Source organism: Heloderma suspectum, chromosome 1, assembly GCF_057233095.1.
Source record: "Heloderma suspectum isolate Gila_16-S chromosome 1, 16-S_ref, whole genome shotgun sequence".
Taxonomy (NCBI): Eukaryota; Metazoa; Chordata; class Lepidosauria; order Squamata; family Helodermatidae; genus Heloderma; species Heloderma suspectum.
Window position 1 is genome coordinate 274,929,673 of NC_139458.1, and position 25,037 is coordinate 274,954,709.

Here is a 25,037-nt window from a genome sequence, read left to right on the forward strand (position 1 = left end):
TTCAGTCGTGTCCAACTCTTCGTGACCCCATGGACCATAGCATGCCAGGCCTTCCTGTCCTGCGCTCTCTCCCGGAGCGTGCTCAAGTGCTCAAGCCTTTGATATACATAAATATATATACATTCGAGGTATTTGTAACAGCAGCTAATGTCAGATTTACTCCTGGAAGTGCTCCTATTTCAGAAATTCCTGCAGTAAAGTGCTGGGAAGCACTTTACTGCAGGAATTCCCTGCATGCAATGAACTGCAGAGTAAATTGCCACTGCCAGCAGCGTCTAAAAGCTTATATGACTAGGGTAGATAACTGCTAAATATCTGACCAATAGTTAGGGTTGGTTCAATGTTCTGTGTTTGACTGAGAAGGATGCAGACAAGCTGGAGAGGGTTCAGAGGAGGGCAACGAAGATGAACAGGGGACTGGAAACAAAGGCCTATAAGGACAGACTGAAAGAACTGGGCACGTTTAGCCTTGAGAAGAGAAAATTGAGGGGAGATATGATAGCACTCTTCAAGTACTTGAAAGGTTGTCACAGAGAGGAAGGCCAGGATCTCTTCTCGATCATCCCAGAGTGCAGGACATGGAATAATGGGCTCAAGTTACAGGAAGCCAGATTCCGGCTGAACATCAGGAAACACTTCTGACTGGTAGAGCAATACGACAATGAAACCAGTTACCTAGGGAGGTGGTGGGCTCTCTCCCACACTGGAGGCATTCAAGATGAGGCTGGACTGCTACCTGTCAGGGATGCTCTGACTTGGATTCCTGCAGGGGGTTGGACTCGATGGTCTTGTAGGTCCCTTCCAACCCTACTATTCTATGAGTATATGAAAGGCAGACTACTGTATGGAGGATTCCATCAAGGCAATAGCCTCCCCTATTCACAAAGCAATATATCTGTGTGAGTTGCAGAAACAACAAGCAACTACCAGACCTAAGCTGGCAACCCTGGAAGCAGAGTATTCACTGCTGAGCCCACGTCTTCTTGTGCTTCATCACTCAGGATCTGTTTTGCCCATTGAAATGTTGACAATACTGCTTGATCCCAATAACCCAAGAACAGATGCCTGCAGAAGGCAGAGCAATACACTGTGCTGATCTTTGTGCAGTATTGGGTGCCAAGGCTGCTTCTCTCCAGTGGCCAGAATACGAGATGACCAGAAAGGACTTACCCCTACCCTCTCTGTCATGCAGCAGTTCATTCCATAGTGTGGCAAGTATACTATGTTATTGCAGTACTACACTACAGGAGTAACCAAATACTGTCCCAAGGATCAGCATGGACCGCTAACTCCTTGATCTTTAGCAAACGTTCAGACATTTACCAAACATTTAGCAAAAGATATTCAGAAATCAGTGGGTCAGAGTTCTTCCGGACGAGGCTTGTATCTTTTACATAATTTTACAGGTGTCCTGTCATTGCCATCTTCCTCTCATAACCCTCCTATGTTTTCCTACCACTTCTTCCATCTTTTTCCTTACCAAAGAAAATCCTTATTACCAAAAGGAAAAAAAGACAGAATTGCTGCCCAATGTCTTCTAATCAGTAGTGCTAGGAGCCTTCCATCTGGAAGCAGCCTCAGTAAAAGGAAGATTTTTTTTTCCTCCAAATCATGTGATAGCAGCCCATGGCAACACACACACACAGAAGACAACAAGCGCACAGGCACGTAGCAGCAGAAGAGATGATCCAGAAGAAAGGGGAAAGAACTATTCATCTTGCTTTATATCTGTCTAATCATTTAATTGTTGTCCCAGCTCAATAGAGCCTTTTACCCCCAAAATTAAAAATCCTTAAAATAGTACAGGAAAGCCACAAGTATCTAAATGCATACCTGCAACTTTTCATCCACATCATCATCACTTTCATCCAGATCTTCATGAAGTAATCGCCATTCATACTCAACGTGAACATGAGAATTAAGCCTTCCAGTCAGGGCCTGCGTGAGCTAAGGAACCAAATAAGGCATCACGAAGCACAGTCAATGTAATGGTTTAAATTTACTTTCTTTAACCAGATCTGGAATCAAGTAGCTTTCTACTCCCCTTCCACCTCCCTTTGTTTTTTAAATGCAAAGTTATGCTGAATTTATTTTAAAGGATTGCATAGCAATTGTGATAGTGAAGTCTTGCCCACACAGCTAACAACGCACTCAGGTAAGGAACTTGTCATTACCCGCACCCATCAGATATTGATCTTCAGATAGTATACATGAGGGACACCTATGGAATTAGGAAAAGGACCCATGACTTCAGTTCTTGGTCTCTGAGCTGCACATTCAAAAGCCTGATGATATAGCCTTTCTAAGACTGTGTGAATGAATACTTCTGCAGGATATTAAGAAAATCCCTCCCTGCCTGTGGAAAAGTTGTAAAAACAACTCCTGCCCATGGAAAACTAGTACGTCAGGGAGAAATGTTCTAGGAACATACAATCATGCCAAACCCATCTGTGCTCTAACATTCCTAGGGACACCACATAGCTAGGCCCTGAGATAACCATGCTCTGACCAATTATGGAGGTAATTCCTGCAGCTTAGAAAATATACAAGACTATCCCATCGAAAACAGATGATTTTGATATAGCACCATCCTGAACTGCATACTATGGAGTTCAGAGCCCAGCAGACAGAATGAACACAGGAGGATCAGGGCTGAAATCTCATCCCAGTTATGGATTCAATGAGTGGCCTTGAACACCCAGATTAGGTTCCCTGTCCATCTCTCTACCTCAAAAACGCCTTTGTGAAGATGAACAAGATTCAATGAACAAAGCACTTTTGCAATCCAATGTTTCATCATAAAATAATGAATTTTTATAGCAATATCAGAGGACAAATGCACTGTATCATGATTCAATATTTTTGTCTAGAAAAGCAACAACTTAAACATGCATGAACCATTGCAACTGTTGTATTCAGGTATCTTTACCAGAGTACAAAAAGTAAAGCAGGCAGTGTTTTAAGGAGATCAACTAAACACATATTTATTACATATTGTCCACCATTCTTAAGAAAGTGCCACAAAAACCCCACTAGGCAGTATCCAACATGGTCAGTTCCCTTATACTGCTGACATACTGCTAGCATAAGTGACCTTTAGTGGTATACCAACAGCATAAACTGGCACAACACGTTTTCCAGGAAACTTGCACTAGAGGTATGCCAATAACCTAAGTGGACTTGCAGCGCTGGATACTGCCCGCTGTATGCTATTAAATAATCAAATAGTTCTTCACAGAAGAAGAGATTAAAAAAATTAATCCTACCAGCTCTTCACAATGCGTATGTTTTAAGCGTTTAGCTATATCAAGTGGTGTCTCCCCAGCTTCGTTAGCTATAAATCAATGGAAGGAAAATGTTACGTTATTGTTTGCAACTGAACTTGTGTTACTAAAAATGGAAGTGGCTTTCAAATCTGAAGTGAAAGAGCTGAACACTGGGCACAATCCAGCCAAGTATGTGCGTTTTAAGGACCCACCGATTTCGGCAGGAGACAATTACGCATGTGCTTAACTCATCAATGAGACTTAAAAATGTTTAACTGTGGCTGGGCTGTGCACATATTATAAGATGTGATACCTTAGCGTAGCTGAACATTTTGCCGAGATTCAACAGTCAATAGTATTAACCAGTTGGCTCCTGTGTCATGGGGTTAACTCAGTAATTTACCATATAATGATGCCTCACAGACACCAGGAAAACTCCATAAAGCAGTGGTAGCATTATAAACAACATTTTGATCATTGACTTAAAAATACACATTTCCAATACTGGCTCAATAATTTTAACTTCAAGTACTGCCTTCTCAAAAGATCTATATTACATGTGAAAGAAATGGCAAGAGTTACTGCAAACCTGTATATGTTCATAGGGAACATATGTGGAAGAAATGTAAGAGTATAAGGGCACTCTTTTACCCTTTTACCTATTTCAATGGAAGCTTTCCCTCTCAATAGCAGTTTGAGGCACTCAACATTATCCGTCAAACAGCAGTAATGCAGAGCTGTACTACCTTTACATGTCTGCTTGTCAAGGTTGCCGCTATACAGAAAGAGAAAGGTAACAGCTTTAGTATATAATATAAAGGAGTCCAGCCCACAAAACCTGCTTTATATGAGATGCTTATACAAGTATGTTTTCACCATACTTAACAAATACTTTGATTGAAATCTTGACTTCCTCAATTTGAATACTGAAACAGAAATCCAAAGAAGTTTTTTAATCTAGAATTACTCACCTATTCTGCACCAAGAAGTCAACTATGTGAAGTGAGGTTCGATCAACTGATCTCACAGCAAGATGAAGGGCAGTTTCATCTTGTTCCTGAAAGCATAACAAACACAATTATGTGTCTTCTGACTGATAGTAAACAATGAGTTTTTTTTAATCGTGGTATTTTAAAATACCATGTTTATTGTTGCTCTATGCTAAACAAATTTTTAAGAAACGTGACTGTCACTAACTTTGGCCATCAAATCAAAAGCATCATCTTGTGGGTCTTGGGAAAGAAAGAATTATCCTGAATAAGAGGGAAATTATGCTTTAGAAGGGAGCCATTTAGAAGGGAGAGGAACGGGGAAGCTGCGCTATACAGCATCCTATACTCACCCTGCCTCCTTCCTAGACTCCTTCCCACAGCTTGGAAGCACTGCAGCTAGTCAGGCAAACTTGCCCATCTAGCAAAAATGCAGGGCAGCCCGAGCACCGAGGCGACGATCACCTCCGTGCTCTGGCTGCCCTGCATTGGATACTCAGCAACCTCTGACTTTGGAGGCTGCCGCCTATCTCCGCAGGATTGCACCCTAAATTTATATTTAGGCCGCTTTTAAGGGTAAACCCTCTCAAGGCAGCAAAACCCTCTCATGACCCCCATTTAAAGAGATTGCATAAAAAATGTGCATGCAAAAGGACAGTTGGAGAAGGAAAAAATATACAGTGTTCATACACTAATGCTAGAAGATTCCAAACTAAGACTGGGGAGTTGGAGTACTTGGTGTCAAACATGAACATGGATATAAAGGGGATATTCTAAGAGAGAGTTGATTGGACATGGTTATCCCTTGATACAAACTCTAAGAAAAGCAGGGAACAAAGAGTTGAGGTGATGTTGCTCTGTATTGTCAAAGAAGCCACAGAGTCCAGAAAATTAGAAAACAGTTATCCAAATAATGTTCTGATAATTTATTAGCTAATTCATTCATTTTATCAGACTAGTTAAACACTATTAAAACATATAAAAGCAAGTATCATAGTTCTTCTGAAGAATAAATCGCTCTGGGGGTTTAGTATTGGGTTAATAGTGATTATCTTTAAAATATTACAAATTACATACAATCCCATTTCCACAAATACAGCAGTTCATGTTCACATAGTGGTTAGCAGAAGGTTTCTACACTTACATGCCCATTTGCTAGTGGAATTTTCTCTGTTAGATCCACACCATCAGCATACACTTGAACCAATCCAAAGATGTCTCTTGTTCTAACTGCTTCACAGAGGCTTTGTAGTTTAGCTACACTGTCAGAGTATTTTTTCCTTGCATATTTTCTTTCAATATATTTGGCATTAATATAATCTTTTCTTGCATTCCTGAAATGAGGTAAGAGTTGACATGAGCTATTCAGGTATTCATTTCACTAAAAATTATTATACTGGGTGCAATTCTACTAAAAAAAAAGGTTAATAAAAACTGTTTGGGTTTCATTTCTAGTATAATTTTCTTCCTCCTCTGATATGTATATGAAAGTTTTGTACTCATGATCATTTACTCGTCAACAAATAGTGCCTTGACTAGTACAAACAATGAACTGATTAATTAGTACAAAGTGAATACATAAAATTGGATCATTGTTGTAAAACCCTATTTTCTTAGGTCTTTTCAGGAAAACTTTAAACATATTTTGCAAATTAAATTAAAACTAACTATGGGATCATTCAGCTGATGTGTTCCTTCAGCTAAAAAGTGAAAAAGATATACTCTTCTGTTACTCTTTTACATTATTTAGCTTGAGGTCAATTGTTTAAATTGCTGTCATCTATGATTTAACATAGGGTCTGTTACAGACTACCGAGAATAATCAGATCAAGTATGCTCTATTCACGTACCAGTTCTTCAGGCGTTAGTCTCAATTTGTCTAGATAATTTTAAATCCAATATTTTTTCTTTGCTTTTGTCAGAATACACACACACACACACACACACACACACATCCATCCTTTCTTGTTGCATCACTTGCATTCAAATTGTTCACCGGATTATTTTTAATGCAAGTGAAGAACATGTGCTAATTGCTACTAGACTAAAATCTCATTGAGAAATAAAAATACACAGTTAAGTTCTCACCTCAGTTGACCCTTCCCCATCATTTTCTTAGAAACTAACGAACCATCTTACGTGTTTAGAAATATTTCACAAAAGGTGACAGAGAACAAAAATAGGGATTTGCGTTCTAGCAGAGAAGTAAAGTTAAAGTTTTCAGTTACCCTGCTACTGCAGTTTTCTAATAAGCAGCTGTTTCATTTATTGGGTCATGCCCAATTTTTATTTATTATTTATTTATTATTAAATTTATTAATCGCCCATCTGGCTGGTCACCCAGCCACTCTAGGCGATGTACAACATACAATAAAACAGTTTAAAACAATAAAATTCTACAATAAAAACATTTTCTAAAATACCCTAATCCACCCCAAATGCCTGCCTGAACAACCACGTTTTTAATGCACGACGGAAGCTCATTAAAGAGGGGGCATGGCGGAGTTCCCTAGGGAGGGAGTTCCACAGAGTGGGGGCCACCACAGAAAAGGCCCTCTCCCTCGTCCCCACCAGTCTAGCTGTCCTGGCTGATGGAACAGAGAGAAGCAGCCTGTCTGGTGCTGCTGGAGGCGCTCCTTAAGATAGGCTGGGCCGGAACCATATAGGGTTTTAAAGGTCAAAACCAACACCTTGAATTTGGCCCAGAAAACAACTGGTAACCAGTGCAACTCCTTCAGCACTGGAGTGATGTGATCTTGCTGGCGGCTGCCTTTAATCAGGCGAGCCGCCGCATTCTGTACCAGCTGCAGTTTCCGAACCGTCTTCAAGGGTAACCCCACGTAGAGCGCATTACAGTAGTCTAAACGAGAGGAGACCAGGGCATGTACTACCAATGGGAGCAGATGGTCAGGAAGGAAGGGGCGCAGCCGCCGTATCAGATGGAGTTGATACAGCGCTGTCCGGCTCACAGCTGACACCTGAGCCTCCATGGACAGCTGGGAGTCCAAAATGACCCCCAGGCTGCGGACCTGGTCTTTCAAGGGTAGCCGTACCCCATTCAACACCAGGTCAACATCCCCTAGCCTCCTCTTGTCTCCCACCAAAAGTACCTCGGTCATGTCAGGGTTCAGCTTCAGCTTATTCCTCCCCATCCAGCCACTCACTGTCTCCAGACATTTGGACAGGGATTCTACGGCCAACCTTGGTGAAGATTTGAACGAGAGGTAAGAGCTGCGTGTCATCCGTATATTGATGACACTGCCCCCCAAACCTCCTGATGATAGCCCCCAGCGGCTTCACATAGATGTTAAATAGCATCGGGGAGAGGATGGAACCCTGTGGCACCCCACAAGTAAGTGGCCAAGGGTCCGAAACCTCCTCTCCCAGTGCTACCCTCTGGTACCTGCCGGAGAGGAAGGACCAGAACCACCGCAATACGGTGTCTCCAATGCCCAACCCCTCCAGGCGGTCCAGGAGGATACCGTGGTCAATGGTATCAAAAGCCGCTGAGAGGTCGAGGAGAACAAGGAAGGAGCATTCACCCCTATCCTGAGCCCTCCTCATATCATCTACCAAGGCGACCAAGGCCGTTTCTGTCCCATGCCCAAGCCTGAAGCCTGACTGAAATGGGTCTAGATAATCAGTTTCTTCCAAGTGTGCCTTCAACTGCACCGCCACCACCCGCTCAATCACCTTGCCCAAAAATGGCAGATTTGAGACTGGGCGAAAGTTGTTCAGAACTTGAGGATCCAAGGAGAGCTTCTTTAAGAGCGGTCTTATCACTGCCTCCTTGAGGGCTGATGGCATCACTCCCTCCTCAAGGGAGGCGTTCACCACTGCCCTGATCCCCTCTCCCAGTCTCTCTCTGCAGCCCATAATGAGCCAAGATGGGCAAGGATCAAGTAAGCAGATGGTCGGCCGTACAGATGAAAGCACCTTGTCCATTTCATCAGGAGGAAGAAGCTGGAACCGATCCCAGAAAACTGGTTTGCCACAGGCCGCCTCTTGCTCACTAACTGTATCCACAGCGTGCAGAGTAACACACCTAATCTGATCAATTTTATCTGCAAAGTGCCTTGCCAAGGCCTCACAGGAGGCCTTAGAATGCTCCAGTGGTTCCGGAGCCACAGGACCGACCAGGCTCCGGACCACTTGCAACAGCCTCCTGGGACAGCACTCTGCAGACGCGATAGAGGCAGCATAATATTCCTTTTTTGCTGCCTTCATCGCCAAGTGATAGGCTGAAGATACAGCTCTAGCCCGTGTCTGATCGTCTTTGGAGCGAGACTTCCGCCACCGGCGCTCTAGCCGTCTCACCTCCTGTTTCAGAGCTTGTAACCGCGGACTGAACCATGGTGCAGTCTGAGCCCTGTTCAGGGGGAGAGGGCGTTTCGGAGCCACCTGATATAATGCCCCAGTGATTGCGGCATTCCAGCCACCCACCAGGGTCTCGACCGAGTGGCCGTTGGCGTGCCCCAGAGATTTCTTTCCCCTCCAGTTGTTCCTTTAAAATCAAGTGAAGGATGCTGATAAGGAAGTTTTTAAATATCACTTACATCTGTGCAAGAATATAATTTGTAAACATGTAGAGGTTGATGCTTTCCTAAAAACAGCAATCTGTCAGGTTTCCTGATCCCCCCAGCACACATGCTCAGGCAATCTGACACTGGACACCCAAATCAGTGGGAGGCAGTGGGCTCTCCCACACTGGAGGCATTCAAGATGAGGCTGGACAGCCATCTGTCAGGGATGCTCTGACTTGGATTCCTGCATTGAGCAGGGGGTTGGACTCGATGGCCTCGTAGGCCCCTTCCAACCCCACTATTCTATGATTCTGTGATTCTATGAGATTTCTTTATTGCAGGGAATTCCACGGCAAAAGCTTAATGGTGACACTCTTCAGAAATCATATAGCTGATGGTCAGTAGCTATAGGCTCTATGTAATTCCAGAACAGTCCAAAGCTAAACACTACTACCGTGACTGAGATCCTCAACAAGGCTTCTCCGTTGCCATCTCCACGGTTCTGAACACAAGGGAAGGGACTCTGGATTCCTGGGTACTCAACTCAGACAATCCTTTCACGGGCTCCAACCCCGGACATAGAAAGGGAATGACTCCTGGAATGAACCCATCAGGCAATCGGGGGATAACTCCTTGAAAGGCCTAAAAACCCACACCCATAGAAGAGTCCAGCTTTGAATCTTTTGTTGATAACTCTAGGCTGCATGGTCAAGGCCCATCAAGATCAAGGGAAGGGCATACCCACACACGTAAGGTGTTCCAGGCCACCATTTTCACAATGGCAACTCCACGCTGCATGAGTTCTGGCCGAGGGAAGTCGAAAAGTCGTAGATCAAACCCAGCCTGCCGTACACTGAGCTGACTACAAACACAGACACACAATCCACAGCAACAAGAGTTCAAGTCTATGAAAAGCCTCACAGTACTTTTCACGGCAAGGCCTTAACAATCCAAAGTTCCAGTCCATGTGCAGAGTGCCTCCAAAAGCCCAGACGATGATGGATCCAAACAGAGAAGGCTTCGGGCAATGAAGACGAGATGTTCCTAGCAAAGGCTCTTTGCCTTTGCATCAACTTAAAAGACTGTAGGATACCCCCTCCAGATCCCTTGACAGACACGGGCCTTTAGCCTTTCAGCCAGGCCCCTGTCTGAACAGGGCAGCACTGCTCAGCCCTCCAGCAGTGACACTTCACCCTGGGCGACTCTGCTGCAAACCCCACCCCACCTCTGTCAGGTTCTCCCAGACAGCTTCCAGCCTCCCTGCCTGCCCAGGCCAGACCAGCAGGTGGACAGGGAGTTGGGTGACTCCCCAGCTATTCTCTGAGAACACCGACAGAGAGAAGCTCACACAGACTCTGACATTCCAGAGGCTGAATAGGCCCAAGCCCTTCCAGGCTACTTCTAATCAAATCCTGGCTATAACCTACAAGGCCCACTGTAGTACCGAAACTGGGCCCTGACACAATCTAAGCTTATTTTGTCATTAAGCAAGGAAGTATATATATCTTATGACTATAACAAATATGGTTCCCAGATGTCCATCTGCACCTTCATAGAACTTAGCTGCTTTCACAGGACATCTTAGGGCATAACTTGCTGGCAATTTTAATCAGAATTATAGGCTCCTACAAAGAAAAAAGAATTCTAGCCACCACTCAAGCCTTGATACACCCAATGCTTTTTAGCTGATTAATGGGATCCTTTGTCTAAATCCCATTTCAATGGCAGAGTTTATGAACTCCTATTTTCTTGCTCTCCAATTGTCTCCTGCTCTAAGAGCCTATTGTCTTTTATGCCCTGACTCCAGCAGGAGGTAGTTTGTTATGACTGTATTATTAATAGATTTCTTAGATGCCTTTCTCAAAAAAGACTCAAGGTGACTGAAAACAAAATGAAAACATATAAAATTTAAAATAACTAAAAACAGTTATCCACTAAAATACTACTACCCCCAAAACAACTCAAATATCAGTGCAAACCATAAGCAATTAACCTGTGCATTAAAAAAGGCATTTGTTATTACTAGTAAACATTTTATATAGAACTCCTGAGAGTTCTATGAATTTCACATAAATCTCCGTAATCCTTACAACAACCCGTAAAGTCATATTGCAAATGGGGGTGGTCTGGGAGGCAGGGAGAACAGTAGTTTTCCTAAGGTCACCTAGTGAGTTCATAGTGAGAGTGACATCTGAACAAGGGACTGTCCAACTCGCAGCTCACCCTCTTAGCCCCTATACTATTTCAGATCTCTGCATTTTCCACATTGTGTACTTACATATCACTGCTTGGATTGGGTTTGACTAATTCATCTCCAGGCAGGCAAAATTCCATAATCTCATTGAATCCCGCATTCCCAATATTCTTGGCAAGCTATTAAGATAAATATCAACATGTCAAGCAAATAAATTCAGAAGCCACTCATTTTCGCCATTTCCCAGGACAGCAGGAACTTAAGGTGTAAAGTTAGGAGAAAAACTGAATGTTTGAATTCTGCATCTGAAATGTCCTCTTTTATAAACAAGGTTCCCTAACGTACAATAAACTCACAAGCTTTATTATGGAAATATTACAGCTTAATGTTACAATATTACATCTGCAGTTCCTTTAGAACAAGGGTGTTGAACCTCTTTCAGCCTGTGGGCCAAATTCAATTTCAGAGAAGCTCTCGAGGGCCACATTCCAGTGGTGAGCAGGGCTAAAAGCAAATGGGAGGGAGTCAAATTACCAAAAATAACAGCAAAATTTAGCTTAAAGCTTTTACTACCAGTATGTAAGCCTTAGGAGAGGCATTTCAAACTTTTAGGGTGCAATCCTATGGCCGCTAGATGCCATAGGATTGGTCAGTTTCCAGGAACCGACCTCGGAGCCTGCGCTCTGAGGTCGGTTCCCGGAGAACTACCTCCCCGCCACCTCATAAGAGGCGCGGTTCTCTCCGGGCTTGTAAGAGAAGCATGGAGCGGAGCAAAAGGGGGTGTTCTTTGGGGCGGGGAGAGGCATATGGAAGTGTCAGTATGACACTTCCTATGTGTCGTCCGGCCTTCCCCCCACCCCCGAGTGCACCCTCCAAATGAGGAAAAAACCTTACAAAAGCCAGGAAACCACCAAATGACCACCAGCCAGGGGAAAGGGTGTGTCCATCTGGGGAACCTTGGAGGGATCAGATTTGGCCCACGGGCCTGAGGTTCAACACCCCTACTTCAGAAACAACATAGTAGATTTCCTTTAACAGTATAAAAGAGACTCTTCCAAGAAATTTAAGAGGTAAAGGTTAAATCTATATAATTGCAGTAACGGGCAAAAATACACTGACGGCACACTAACTCAGCTTTTGAGCGATAGAAACATTTTTAGTTTACCAGCAATTCAGATGTTCCCAGCACATCTAATGTGAGTGACTGCATTCTGGAATAATGGACACCAAGTTCCCGATGGATTCCTGAACACTCAATGCAAGTTAAAATGCCCAGATTTGTTGAGAGCCATGTAGGATCTGAAAATCAAATAATAAAAATGAACGTAGATTACACAGGGCAGTAAAATGACAGAATTTCTTCAAGGAATATTAAACTGAGTCATACACCCAGCAATTAGATTTTGGTTTTTCAGGGTTAAGTTCTCTAGTTTCACATACACAGACGGCGAAACACGCGAACAGGGGCTGAATTTTTGCACTCTTCTTCGAAGAAGTGTTCATACCTTAATTACAACTGGTTGCTCCAGGCTACGTTAATCGCACTAAGTTCCCAAGTGCAATAAACTTAGTTGAAATGTAACTACATTTACAAAGCAATGTAAATGGAAGGCGAGACGAAGGAAATTAAGCCCACAGACCTAGCCTTTGACTGGGTTCGCACCGTGTAAAGGGAAGAAGCCATTGTATGCGCAACCGCCATTTGCATAATTCCCTGTGCTCCGGCACAGGTTGGTGTGTTGTCCAAATCCAGCACACGGCACGACGGGGGTGGCTTTGTAGGCTCCCACACACACACAATGTGTATTAGAGGTTGCAGGGTGGGCTGGCGTGTTTGGACAACACATCTGCCTGCACTGCGGGAAATTATGCAAATGGCAGTCACAGCGGTGGGAGAAGCTATGATGGCTTCTTCTCCCTACACAATCGTCCAAGCATCTCCTTTGTGCTGGATGCAAAAGGCTGTCTCCTGCAATATAGTTCACTACATACCAAGCAACAAAGTGTGTGACTTCAAATCAATATATACATAATTTAAGGAAGACTAAAATAGAACACTACTAGCCAGAGGAAAAATTACAGAATGAGAATACAAGCAGGAAAGATGGCATTATGTAGTAAAAAATTAACTCCCATCTTCCTCTAACTCAGGAGTGAACAGAAAGTAGATCTCCAGATGTTTTGGACTTAAACCCCAGCATTTCTGACCACTGGCCATGTTAGCAGGGGCTCCTGGGAGTTGAAGTCCCAAACATCTGGAGATCTACCTGCACACCCCTGCTCTAAGTCAATAGGCTCATGGTTCCTACGTGATCATTCTTCTGCCTGAACAACTATATATAAAAAAACTATAAGTGGGCCCTGCAGCACAGTGTTGCAGTGTAGAGTGGTCCTGTTCAGACAGACAGCAATGCCCTCTTCCAGCATACTCCATTCCATTACCCCTCCTTGGTCTTCCACCTCCGACATTCAGTATTCTTTCCTAAAGATTGTTTTAAAAAACTTTTCTTTTTTCAACCTTGGAATTTCCCTGGGCATGCTGATATTTCCCTCTTATTTGCCAATACCCCTATTTTGGCTACATAGCTGTCATAACTCAACATCTGATGTAACTATTAGTATATATGATGGAAAATGCAATTATTTATCGGGCAAATGTACCTTGTCTTGCTCATTCTGTTGGCCACTTGCTTGTGGGTAGTAGCAATTGCCACCTAGCAACCTGATGAAATGGTAAACCCCTAACTACTGGCTCTATTCCTGTTTGCCACCAAAGGATCCAGCACCAGTCCCAGTATTGAAAGTCAGAAATAAAACACAGTGCCATGTTGGCTGAGTGAATGCTTCTCTTTGTTTTCCTTTTGTCTTACAAAGGGAGATGCACACTGCCAGCGCTGACTTTGGGACTGGGTTCTGAGACATCATGGTAGTGATGAGTGAGCTGGGTAGGTGCAGAAGGAGCACAGGAAAGTGAACCACTCCCGGAATTATTAGTTGCAGAGTTCCATCGTGCAGCCAGTTTAAAAAATGAAAATGATCAGGGAAAGAAGCATCCTTAATAGTGTGAACGTATTAAAGCATATAAATGGTTTTAGTATATTCAACGGAGTTTTCTTGGCCTTTGGTAGCAGTGTTTCTGATTTTCATGGTTAATTAGCGTAAATGGTGTTTTATATGCTTATGATTTGTTAGCTGCTTTCAGCAGCCTAGAAAGGGGGAGGTGGGGAGGTCAAAAACTGTATAAGAGTGCAATCCTATGCATGTTTAGACAGAAAAGAAGTCCTATAACTCCCAGCATGCTCCAGCCAGCATGGACTTGTAGGACTTTTTTTTGTCTAAATATGCATAGGATTGCATCCTAAGTGAAATAAATACCACATCAACATTTCAAAGTCACCTTGAGCTCCACAATCACAGCACATGTCATTTCCAGGCATCCTCTGTACATCAGAGATTATTTCTTTAGTCAGTTCTTGGACAATGTTGTTTTCTCCTGTGTTGTCATCACCTTTGAATGCATTATTTAAAGCTTCTTCTTTACTGTTCTGTAGCACCGATATCCAGCTTGAAAAACAAAAAAAAAGTCACATCTTTTTCCATTTAAAATTGTACTGGTAATCAGACTACTCTCCTTCAGAAAGAAGTTTAAACAAAAGCAAATGAGGATTACAGTGATGAGGTTTGGCCCTCACATAATCACTGAGAGCAGGTAAAATGTTCTCAGATCAGCACTTCAAGGCTGGCTGCATGAAACTCCTGTCACAGGAAGGACTAGAGCATGGGTCAGCAACGTGGTGCCCACACGTGCACTGGTACCCGCCAAGCCCTCCCCCCGCCCCCGTGTGACCATGAGGCCCCTTGCACTCCCCACTACCCAGCTTGGCTACCCCTTTATCTCCCAACAGGCACACTTTTCCCTACCTCTGTTAAAGTCAATGAAGCAATACTGCCCCATTGACTTTATCAGAGGTGGAAAAAGAGTGCCCTGCTGAAAAATGGTTGGGAGGGGGGGAGCCCTCACCCCCACGAACTCTTGGGGCAACAAGGTCCTTGGACGTTGGTGGGCTTCCACCTCCCTCCAGCTGTTTTTTGGCAGGCAACCCTTTTCCACACCTCTATTAAAGTCAATGGAGCAATATTGCTCCACTGAATTTAACAGTGGTGGGGACAAAAGTGGAGGAAGGAGGAGAAGAAAAGTGAGAATCCAGAGACAGAGTGGCACTCCCACTATTACACACACACACTCACACACACAGGCAATTTGTGATGATGGCCAGGACACTTTTTCAAAATGTCAAATGTGCCAAAATGTTTGCTTAGTCCTGTGCTAGAGAAAGAGGGAGAGCACTCACAGCAGGGAAGTGCTACCGTGAGTGCTACTGCTACTTTATCCTCAGTATCCCCACTGTGGATAAAGGGCTGCAGAAGGTGCTTTTTGAATGCAAAGACCAGATAGCTTTCAACAGTAGGGAAGCTACCTCCTAATCAGATAGAGTTCAAAGTAAGGCTGTTGGATTAGGCCAAAATTCTCCTGCATGCATTTTTTCTATTATCAAGGGGAAATAAATGTTTTCCAGATGTCTGAAACTTGAGGGGAAGTATCCTCTATTTAGGGGAAATCCTGATTTATACTGACTGTCTTGAAAAATTTCCAGTATTTGAAACTAACCAACCTAAAGGTCATTTGCTTCTTAAACATAAAATTTCAGGGTTCTGCATTTTTCACACCGCTACCTGTAGATGAACTTGTAATTACAGAAAGTTTAGTCTTCCTAGTTTGTCTGTATGATGGCAAGAATTGAGGGACAACCTTCTCCTCACATAAGAAGCAGCTATTTTATCTACTGTTGACACCATTATCATTTGCAAGTGAAACAGCAGAGATAACAAAGAAAAAACTATTAATGCAACTTACATTTGACAGTCCTGTTCATCCTCGGCTTGGAAATGATATGTTCTGTCATCTATAAAATGATGAAATATTTCCAGTGTTAACGCAAATAAATGTGTACATAGTTCATTTCATCAGAACATTTATGATGACTTCAGTAACTCAACTATCAAATACTTGATCTCACTACTAGAATTTAAATAACTGGACAAAATATTATACATGGTTAACATTACTCATGTGCAGAAGATTCAAGGGGGATTAAGTGGTTCACAAGTAACTTAATCTACTCTGGCTTCATGTACAAGACCAAACACCATCAACAGCAAGGTTACAGCAAATGTTTTCTTTTGTGATATGCTCAGAACTAGTTGGGAATGCAGGCATTAATATGAGTTATGGAATGACATCATCAATAACTGCTGGTTGTATAACTATTTTCCATCCATCCCATGTCCCCAATACATCTGGAATGCAAGTGCTCTGGGCCAAATGGGGAAGCGTTTCCATAACAATGCAGTTATTCTCTATAATGATGACATGCATTGTAGTGGCTTCCCGGAAGCATCTGACCCGCTACTGTTGGAAACAGGATACTGAGCTAAATGGGCCTTTGGTCTGATCTAGATGTTTTTATGTTCTTATAGCATGTGTTCCTCCTGGCTTACCTCCAGCACAGTTTTTTTCTTATGGTGCTTGGCTGGACCAGTAGGTAAAGTCCCAATCCTCCACCTTCAAACCATGGCAATGCAACCGGCTGTGTGGTCTTCCCCTGATAGGCACTGCAATTTGATGGACAACCTCTATCTTTCGAAAGCTTTTTTAGTTCCTTGGACCCCAAAACCACCACCATCTGCCTTTGTTCTTTTCTTTGCTACTTATCCTTTGTAATCCTGTCTCTTCATTTCCACAGCAAAATTTGAAAGCCTCTGATTTAAATATTGCATGCCGAATAAAGAGGTAACGATGCCTCACATAGGCCTTATAATAAGTCCATACCTTTTTTATTTGGAAGGAATTTTTAAACATTTTTCCAGTGTTGGTCTTACATTAAAGTGTATCTTCCAAACAGTTAACTACATATTTGAAAGTATCACAGGATACTTCTCTAGCCTATAGCTATATCTTAAACAATTGTATCCTAAGATACAACACGTTTCCTATTGGGGATGAAATACATGTACAGTTCCCATCTACAGGGGTTCAGGGTACAAAGGACACCTGTGTTGATGTATTGGCTCAAATTTTGTGCATCTACATATTTCCTTTCTCCATAAGTCTCAAGTCCATGCAGTTTGGAGGGTGATGGATTACAGCCAGTGTGTTTGCCATGAGTCAGAACAGAAACCTGATTCATACATTACCTGAACCACTGCACTGTGTATGCGTACTGTACTATTCTAGTAACATTTGAAGAGAAGTGTTCACATGGGCAAGCCCCTGGACATGAGCGCTTCTTTTCAAATGTTGCTTCTACAGTGAAACCATCTGAGAACCTACATGAGTAGCAAAGTTAAGTTTGCAATCAATTTTATCAACTAGAATGTTTATCTTTAAAAGGAAAAAAAATGGCTTAGATCCAAAGATCGCATTTTACCTACTACACCCAAAGGAGGAGGTGGTCACTGCAGATCCCCTCCTCAACTGGAAGCCCCCTCAAAACTGTCTCAATAAGGTTAGGGGATTCTCAAGAACAAACATTTATGTGTGTGTGTATGTGAGTGTGAGTGAAAGAGAGAGAGAGAGAGGGAGGGCAGGGCTTGCAGAGGTAAGGGGAAACATCAGTTGCCTTCCACTCCCTCAGCAGGACCTTTGGATCCAAGCCTGTTATGAACTATGTAATTTGGCACAGCAATAAACCAGAAAAGATTAAGAATGTTTAACTGTAAAAACAGGTAAGGAAAGTATGCCTTACGACGTATCTGGTATAGAAACATTGTTCAGAACATAAACTGAAATAGGACTGGTTGCAACAGCACAATGTGATGATCAGCAGAGGGGAAAAAAACACATAGTACTAAATAAGCAAGGAGGATGAAGAATGTTAGAGGTGTGACAAGGGCCAGCATTTATTTTGCACTTGATCACATTCAGAAAGGGTCTTAAGCAAAAAGGCAGCCATTCTCATCTGAATCCCAAAATGTAAAATGGGCAGAGGGTGTAATAACCCGTGGATATTAGCCACATGGCGAGCAGCAGTCCATTATTTTAACTAGTGTGGTAGATTTCAGGGATCAACAGCAAAGGGGCTGACAACAAACAGAAAAGCAGACTAGAAAAATGTTTTAACTAATTCAAGGAGCAAGTGGGCTATATTAAAGGAACAGTGTTAATTTTGCAGCCAGAAGAAAATGGGGAAAGAACATCTATTTCAAAGATATTATGAAAATGGAGCTAGATGGTTAGGCATATTCAAGGTAAAGGGGGGGGGAAGAGCCCTCCATTTTTCAGCTTTCTTCAGACGGAGCTTTTATTCTGCGACTGAGACTGTTCATTCATGGAAGTTTGCAGGCTCTTTGCATGGTGCCGTGAACCTCCAGGGTGTCTCCTGCACTAAATGCCCTATGTTCCATTTTAAAATAGATCGCAGATAATAAGCTATCAAAATACCGCATTGTGTTCCGCTTCAGTTTCTTCTGTGAAAAGAGTAAAAGCCGCAAGAAGAAGAGCAAGATCAATGAAAGATAATAGAAGACTCAGATACGGGGAGAAGGAAGGGGAAAGGGGAGGGGGGAAAGGAAGCAGATGAAAAAGGGAGTCATGATCCTGCATTTAAAATGGAAGCAGAAAGCCCCGTTTTAAATACAGGATTTTAGGCTGGTGTAAAGATGCCCTTCAAGCAACTTTCAACTTTCAGTTGTTAAGTCTAAAAAAAACCCTCTGGCTAAGTTCTTTTTTATTTGTGTTCATTTGAAGCTGCGTTAACAGAAAGTGTTTACATTGTTTTAACAAAAAAAGGAATACCCCAACCCAACTGAAGAAGGCAAACTCTCCTGACCAGATATTTCATTCAGTACTTAAAAGTTGCTAAATGAGAGACAGTTATGGTCAATTTCCTACTATTACCCTGCACCAGAAGCAAGCGCAGGACAGGCTATTGCAAAGCAGATGAATGCCACATGCAGCAAGTAGAGAAGAAGAGGGGGCTCAGGAATTAATCACTGGTGTGAAAATAGGTGTAATGAATAAACATGCCCCCCTTTTTTAATCTGGGGATGTGGGGCCTGGGAGGTTCAGGAGGGTTAACTTAATTCCCAGAGCCCTCAAAGATACCCACTATGTGGGTATGCAACCTGCATTGTGACAAAAAGGGCAACTAAGTAACAGTCAGTATCTCTACAGGCCATAACTGAGGTAAGCACACAAAATAGGGTTGTGACACTCCTCTTCCAATACAAGTAGGTAAGTCTGTATTAGTAATCTGTGAAGCTTCTAACACATCAATCCATAATGTTCCCGATCTCCAAATTATGGTTTGGGGACCTTATCTGCTTGCCCTATTTCTGGTTGCCCAATAACTGTCATGCTCTGGGCAACTTACAAAACTATTCAAAAAGGTAAAGGTGTCCCCAGCCAGTCGTGTCTGACTCTAGGGTGTGGTGCTCATCCCCGTTTCGAAGCCGAAGAGCCAGCGCTGTCCGAAGACGCTTCCATGGTCATGTGGCCGGCATGACTGAACACCGAGGCGCACGGAACGCTGTTACCTTTCCCGCTGAAGCGGAACTTATTTATCTACTTGCAATTTCTTGCTTTCGAACTGCTAGGTTGGCAGGAGCTGGGACTGAAGACGGGAGCTCACTCCGTCACGCGGCACTCAGGTCTCAAACTGCTGACCTGCCGACCTTCCGGTCTGCAGTTCAGCGTCTTAACCACTAAGCCACCGCGGCCCAAAACTATTAAAACAAAACTATTAAAACAAGTCAAACCATAAAATCAACACAAATACCATTAGACAGCGTAGTACTAAAGAATCACTATAAAATAAAGAGAAGAGCTGAAAGAACATAACAGCAGTAGATAATGACAAACCTATTGAAATTCCTTGAATTGTGCTGGAGACTTGTATGCTCCCTTCTCCCCCTCCCTCTCACAAGCCAATTTCCCCTTTCCTTCCATGGTTTGTTTTGACAATATTCTAGCTACAGTTACAGCTAACCAGGATTGCCTACAACTTATGATTTGTAACAAGGTTTTGAAGTGGGCTTAGTTTGAACAAACCTCAACTATAGCTAATGCTGATACAGAGACTGTGATAAAAAAAAAATGGTCAAAGCAAACAACCGAAGGGAGGAAAGGATGCATGCATGCAAGAGGAGAAGGAGGGAGAGAAGGGAAGGAGCAAATCTAGGACATTACTCCTGATCTCCATTAGGAATAATACATCTTCACCGAATCATTATCAAAACGATCATAAATAAAGAGAGTTGGGTTTTTTCAAATGTATAGTCTACACAGCAGTTTTGTAATTTTTATTTAGTAAAGATGGCAAGTGTGTAGAAAGATTTAACAGAAAAAGAAAAACAACTAAAAACAACTAAAAACAACCAACATACTTTAATCCTAAATAACCAAATGACGGGAGGACTATCAGAATACTTGATATACATATAATCTGATAAGCGGAACTGGCAGGAGCGATTGCCTTTCCTCCTGAATGCCCTCAAAATCTGTTTCAGAGGATTGAGGGACCCCCCAGAGCAGACTTTCAAGGGTGTCGGAAGTCTAGTCATGCAAGTGGACTTCTGTTCACACAATGTTAGATTTCACCATGTTGTTTAAGATGGTAGAAATGGTACCATTTATTCTCACAAATTCAGGGCTGGATCCAAACGCAGTCATGCGTAAGAGTAAACCCACTGAAATAAGTTAAGTTAGTATTGCTAACTTAAGTCCCCATTGATTTTAACGGGTCTGCACTACATATGATGAAGTCTGGATCCAGCCTTCAGATCAGTAAAACCGAATGAATCATCAAAAAGGGAATTTGCTTTGAACAGTTTGTTAACAGCTTCTCCCAAAGAGAAAATCTGAGATACTGATTTCTAGCATCTGAAACTAGAGGGCCACTGCCAAATATATGGACATTTAGTTTAAATCAGAGTGTGAAATTCAACATATACATCCTTTCTCAAGACCCACTGCCCTTGCCCAAACTGCCCTGTCTCCCAATTTTCCTGGCCTGCCCATAACTTTCCCTGCTGTCCTTTGGCTCTCTCTGTGAGACTTAACCCTAGGCCAAAGTGACATTTCATTTCCTTCACAAAAGCTGCACTGTGTGGACTGCTCAGCCTTGCTCAACAGTGAGCATTCTTGTGACTATTTTGTGACATCTCAGCTGCCCAGGCAATGGGCAGAGGGAATTCGCTGGCAACAGCAAGTTTTTTTAACCTATTACGCATGTAAGATGTTATGCCATGAAAACAGGAAACCTACGCTCAATAAAACCCATGATGGCAAATTTTAGTTACTTATAATTACATATGCTGATTTATAATCTCTTTCACACAGTGATCCTAATCATTTTGAGATTTGGTTCTGTAAGAAGTCATATCTGAAACAACCAATTTGTAATGTTGCAACCCAATGGTGGATACAGCAACAAAAACTGAGACAAATAAACAAATAGTTTTACTGACAGACATATAGGAACGATATTTGAAATATATCCTTAAAGCAAGCTGCAATAGAAATGTATTCCAATTGTATTAGACTGAATTTTGGAATCTCGCCATTAACTCATTTCTTGAAGCAATATGGAGGTATGTATGTAGAACTAACTAATATAGAGTACCTACGGAACTGAACAACAAACCTACGTGATATGAGGTCAAAACATTTTTTCTCTTCTGGGTTTGTTTTCACTTGGCAAGTTAACAGATTGAGCTTTGCAGGAGGCCGGTTTGCCTAATTAAAGAAAAACAAAACAAAAAGGAATATCCCTTAGTAAGAATGCACAGAGAATAAAGACGTTTTCTGTTATCATTGATTTTGAAAGGAAGCATCCTCTGGCAACTAAGTACCAGTCATCCAAGGTGTGCTCGCAGAGATTACCAAAACAGGCAGGTATTCAGTTCTTTTGAAGAAGCAAATGGAAGTGGAAACAATTAGGCCTAGGGCAAATTCAGAGCAATCTAAATTGCAAGGATTGGGTCAAATTGCCACTTCCCATGTTACAGTATTAATGTATCTACTTCAGAGAGATGTGAGACTGGAATGGTGAATGGTCAAGGATGGATAAATATACTGTAGTTCTAAAATTCCATTGGAATAAGTCCTTATAAACATAGGTGCAACTCACACCAGTGCCATTTATGCCTTATGAAAGACTTGTGCAAGAAGTGTAATTTATTTATGAGCCCATTTTCCTGCTGCAACACTTGACTTAATAGCATCTAACTTACACAGAAAACACCTACTTTGGTGATAAGGTACATTTGACCAAATTAAAATAGCCTGTGCTCTTGTAATGGGCCCAACAGGATGGGAAGGAAATGTGACGGTCCAATGGTTAAAAAAAGCCATACATTTAACATTTGGCTCTCCTACTTGTTAGAGCAGATTAACAGAGCTAGAGACAAATAAATAGTTATAGCCACTGACACAACACTAAAAAATTACATATAAAGCCTGACCATGAAAACACAAGACAAAGTAATTCCAAGAGGTGCATTGTGAGGAAAGACTCATATTGCCTATTTCAATGATACACCACACACAGACAGAAGTGGCACTTTTCATTGACAGAAGAGTCAGAGACTTTCATGTGCTCAACTCTTAACAACTATGGAATAAGAAAATATTAGTAATTAATTAATTAATTAAAATATTGATAAAAATCTTAACAAAAAACAAGCCTAAAGTGGGCTATCTTCTCTTTCTGTTCTAAGGATACTTGTCATAATGACATTACGAGAACATCATGGGTTGATGTGCACTGAACCCCTACATGCAGATTCTATACATGGCAAGGTGTAGGAGCATTGAGTCTGAACCCACATCTATGTTAATATATTTACACTGGAACACAGTGTAAAGTATCGCCATGCCTTTTCTAGAAAGGAAAATGAATGCTTCTCTAGAGAAATGAATCAAACCAGAAACCTAATTGAAATAGGACAAGTATAACTGAAGAGGAAACAAACTGAATCAAAGAATCAGAGTTTTATTTTCCAGCTTAGAAACAAAAACGTTATTTGACACATTATTTATTCCTCTTTTCTGGAGATTGGGAAGCTTCCTATTTGACCCCTTAGTACATAAATCAGTTTTACTTTTACTTTTTTTAAGACAATGGTGTCTTCAAAATATATCTGCTGCCTTGTTATTTGAAAAGGAAGATGTGTAGCAATAATTGGCAGAGGCAAGAAGAATGACCAGGACTATTTTACCGCCACTGACAGCACAAAATATCCCAAAGGCTGTTTCCCCCCGCCCCTTTTTTGAAAGGCAGTGTAAATGGGAGGAGAGAGGGATATTATAAGGTGCTCCCACTCATGCTTAAGTGCTGTGTGTGTGTGTACACACACACACACACATATATACATACTGATGGCCGACTAGGAACTGAAACTGGGAACTCACAGTTTGGGTCCCAGCACAGAAACCAACTGTTGAAGTGACATATTCTGGTGACACTGAGGTGGCATATTCCATCCTGCTGTTACATATTCCTTTCCAAAGCATGGCCCAAAGTGGCTTCAGGGCCAGAAGCAAGACATATGGGACTGACAACCCTGGGGCAGGGCTTCATCTTCCTAGCCCATCCTACTTTGTCACTGATCACAGTGGGGAGGTTTACCAACCCAGATGGAAACTTGATTTAAAGCAATGATTAAGCATCTTTTTGCTTGGATGTCCCTCATGCTGGTGAGACTTAGCTCTGAGAATAACCTGGGGTCCAAATGACTTTAATATCATTGATTGTGACTCTTTCCTAGCACAATTCTCTGCTCTTATTCTGGTGCCTATCCCATGTTTCCAGGGCCAGAGTTCCCTCAAGCTTTCCGACTGAACCAAGTTATTTGCTGTGTTGCCCATATTACCTCGTACATCCAGAAAGAGAGTTTTACCAAAACTGAATCCCAAAGCCAGATTCTGTATGTGCACAAGCAGAGTATTAACCTGCATAGCCATTCAGGCACGCTCCAACCTCCATGTGACTTGTCAGCTTTCAGTCCACAGGAAGCAGTCAAGAAGTGACCTGAAGACAAAGGTGGACAACTTCAGGAGGTCTGGGGGCCATTTTTGGCCCCTGAACCCCGCCTCCCCAATGGGCCACAGTCTGCTAGGCAATAACAAATGTAAACAAAAAAGTTTAACCAAAAAATGGCATCCAGAGCACTACGGAGCACCGAAAAGGTCAAATCTACAGAGACCTAGAGGGGTCAAATCTAACATGCAAACAAGCTAGGTAGTACCTTTTTGGTGCTCTACAGTGCTCCTCCAGATGCTTTTTGTTGTTGTTAAAAAAGTAATTTGGGGGGGTAGTGGAGGGGGCAGGGGCTGCACTGGGCAGAAGCATGGACTTAACGTACTGGGAAGCTGCTACCAAAACGTTTCAAGCAGAACACACAATCTCTGAATTTCATTGAGAACTAAGAAGCCAATTAGCAAGGCTGTCCACCTAAATCTACTTTTAACCAAATCTATTTGATCTCCCCATCATTGCCCATCCAAAGTCCCTTCCTTTGGATGTTTATTGATCACATGGTGTAGCTCATTATCTATAATTCAGCTTCGGGCTATTGGCCCAATTCTGAATTGGAACTAAAGCTAAGAAGTACAAGGGTAGTCTGTTCCCACAGCATTTTTCTAACTTTTTGCAACCAACCAGGAAGTTAAGTCCTTTGGGTTCCCCTTCCTCTGCAGTCAGGTAATTATAGCCATTTTTGTTCTGTCTCTTTTCCTTTCCTCCTGAATCTGAGAGCCAGTGTGGTATAGTGACTAAGAGTGTTGGAATGGGAGTCAGGAGATCCAGGTTCTAGTCCCCACTCGGCCATGAAAGCTCACTGGGTGACTTTGGGCCGCTCACTGACTCTCAACCCAACCTACCTCACAGAGTTGTTGTTGTGAGGATAAAATGGAGAGGAGGAGGATTAGGTATGCTGCCTTGGGCTCCTTAGGAGGAAAAAAGGGAGGATATAAATGTAATAAATAAATACATAAATCTATCCT

General features: G+C 42.4%; 1 protein-coding gene across 4 annotated transcripts in view; it reads right to left on the reverse strand.

The window, feature by feature from the left end:
- Positions 1-25,037, reverse strand: part of ASAP2 (ArfGAP with SH3 domain, ankyrin repeat and PH domain 2) — a 118,777-nt gene that overhangs the window by 19,924 nt on the left and 73,816 nt on the right. For all 4 annotated transcript variants that reach the window (XM_084826676.1, XM_084826674.1, XM_084826675.1 and 1 more), the window contains exons 12-21: positions 21,680-21,767; positions 15,888-15,936; positions 14,370-14,536; positions 12,138-12,271; positions 11,057-11,151; positions 5,400-5,589; positions 4,238-4,323; positions 3,926-4,041; positions 3,267-3,334; positions 1,834-1,947 (exon numbers count right to left, since the gene is read on the reverse strand). In XM_084826676.1, coding sequence (XP_084682802.1) covers positions 1,834-1,947; positions 3,267-3,334; positions 3,926-4,041; positions 4,238-4,323; positions 5,400-5,589; positions 11,057-11,151; positions 12,138-12,271; positions 14,370-14,536; positions 15,888-15,936; positions 21,680-21,767 — 1,107 coding nt within the window. The remainder of the gene's footprint in view (positions 1-1,833; positions 1,948-3,266; positions 3,335-3,925; positions 4,042-4,237; positions 4,324-5,399; positions 5,590-11,056; positions 11,152-12,137; positions 12,272-14,369; positions 14,537-15,887; positions 15,937-21,679; positions 21,768-25,037) is intronic.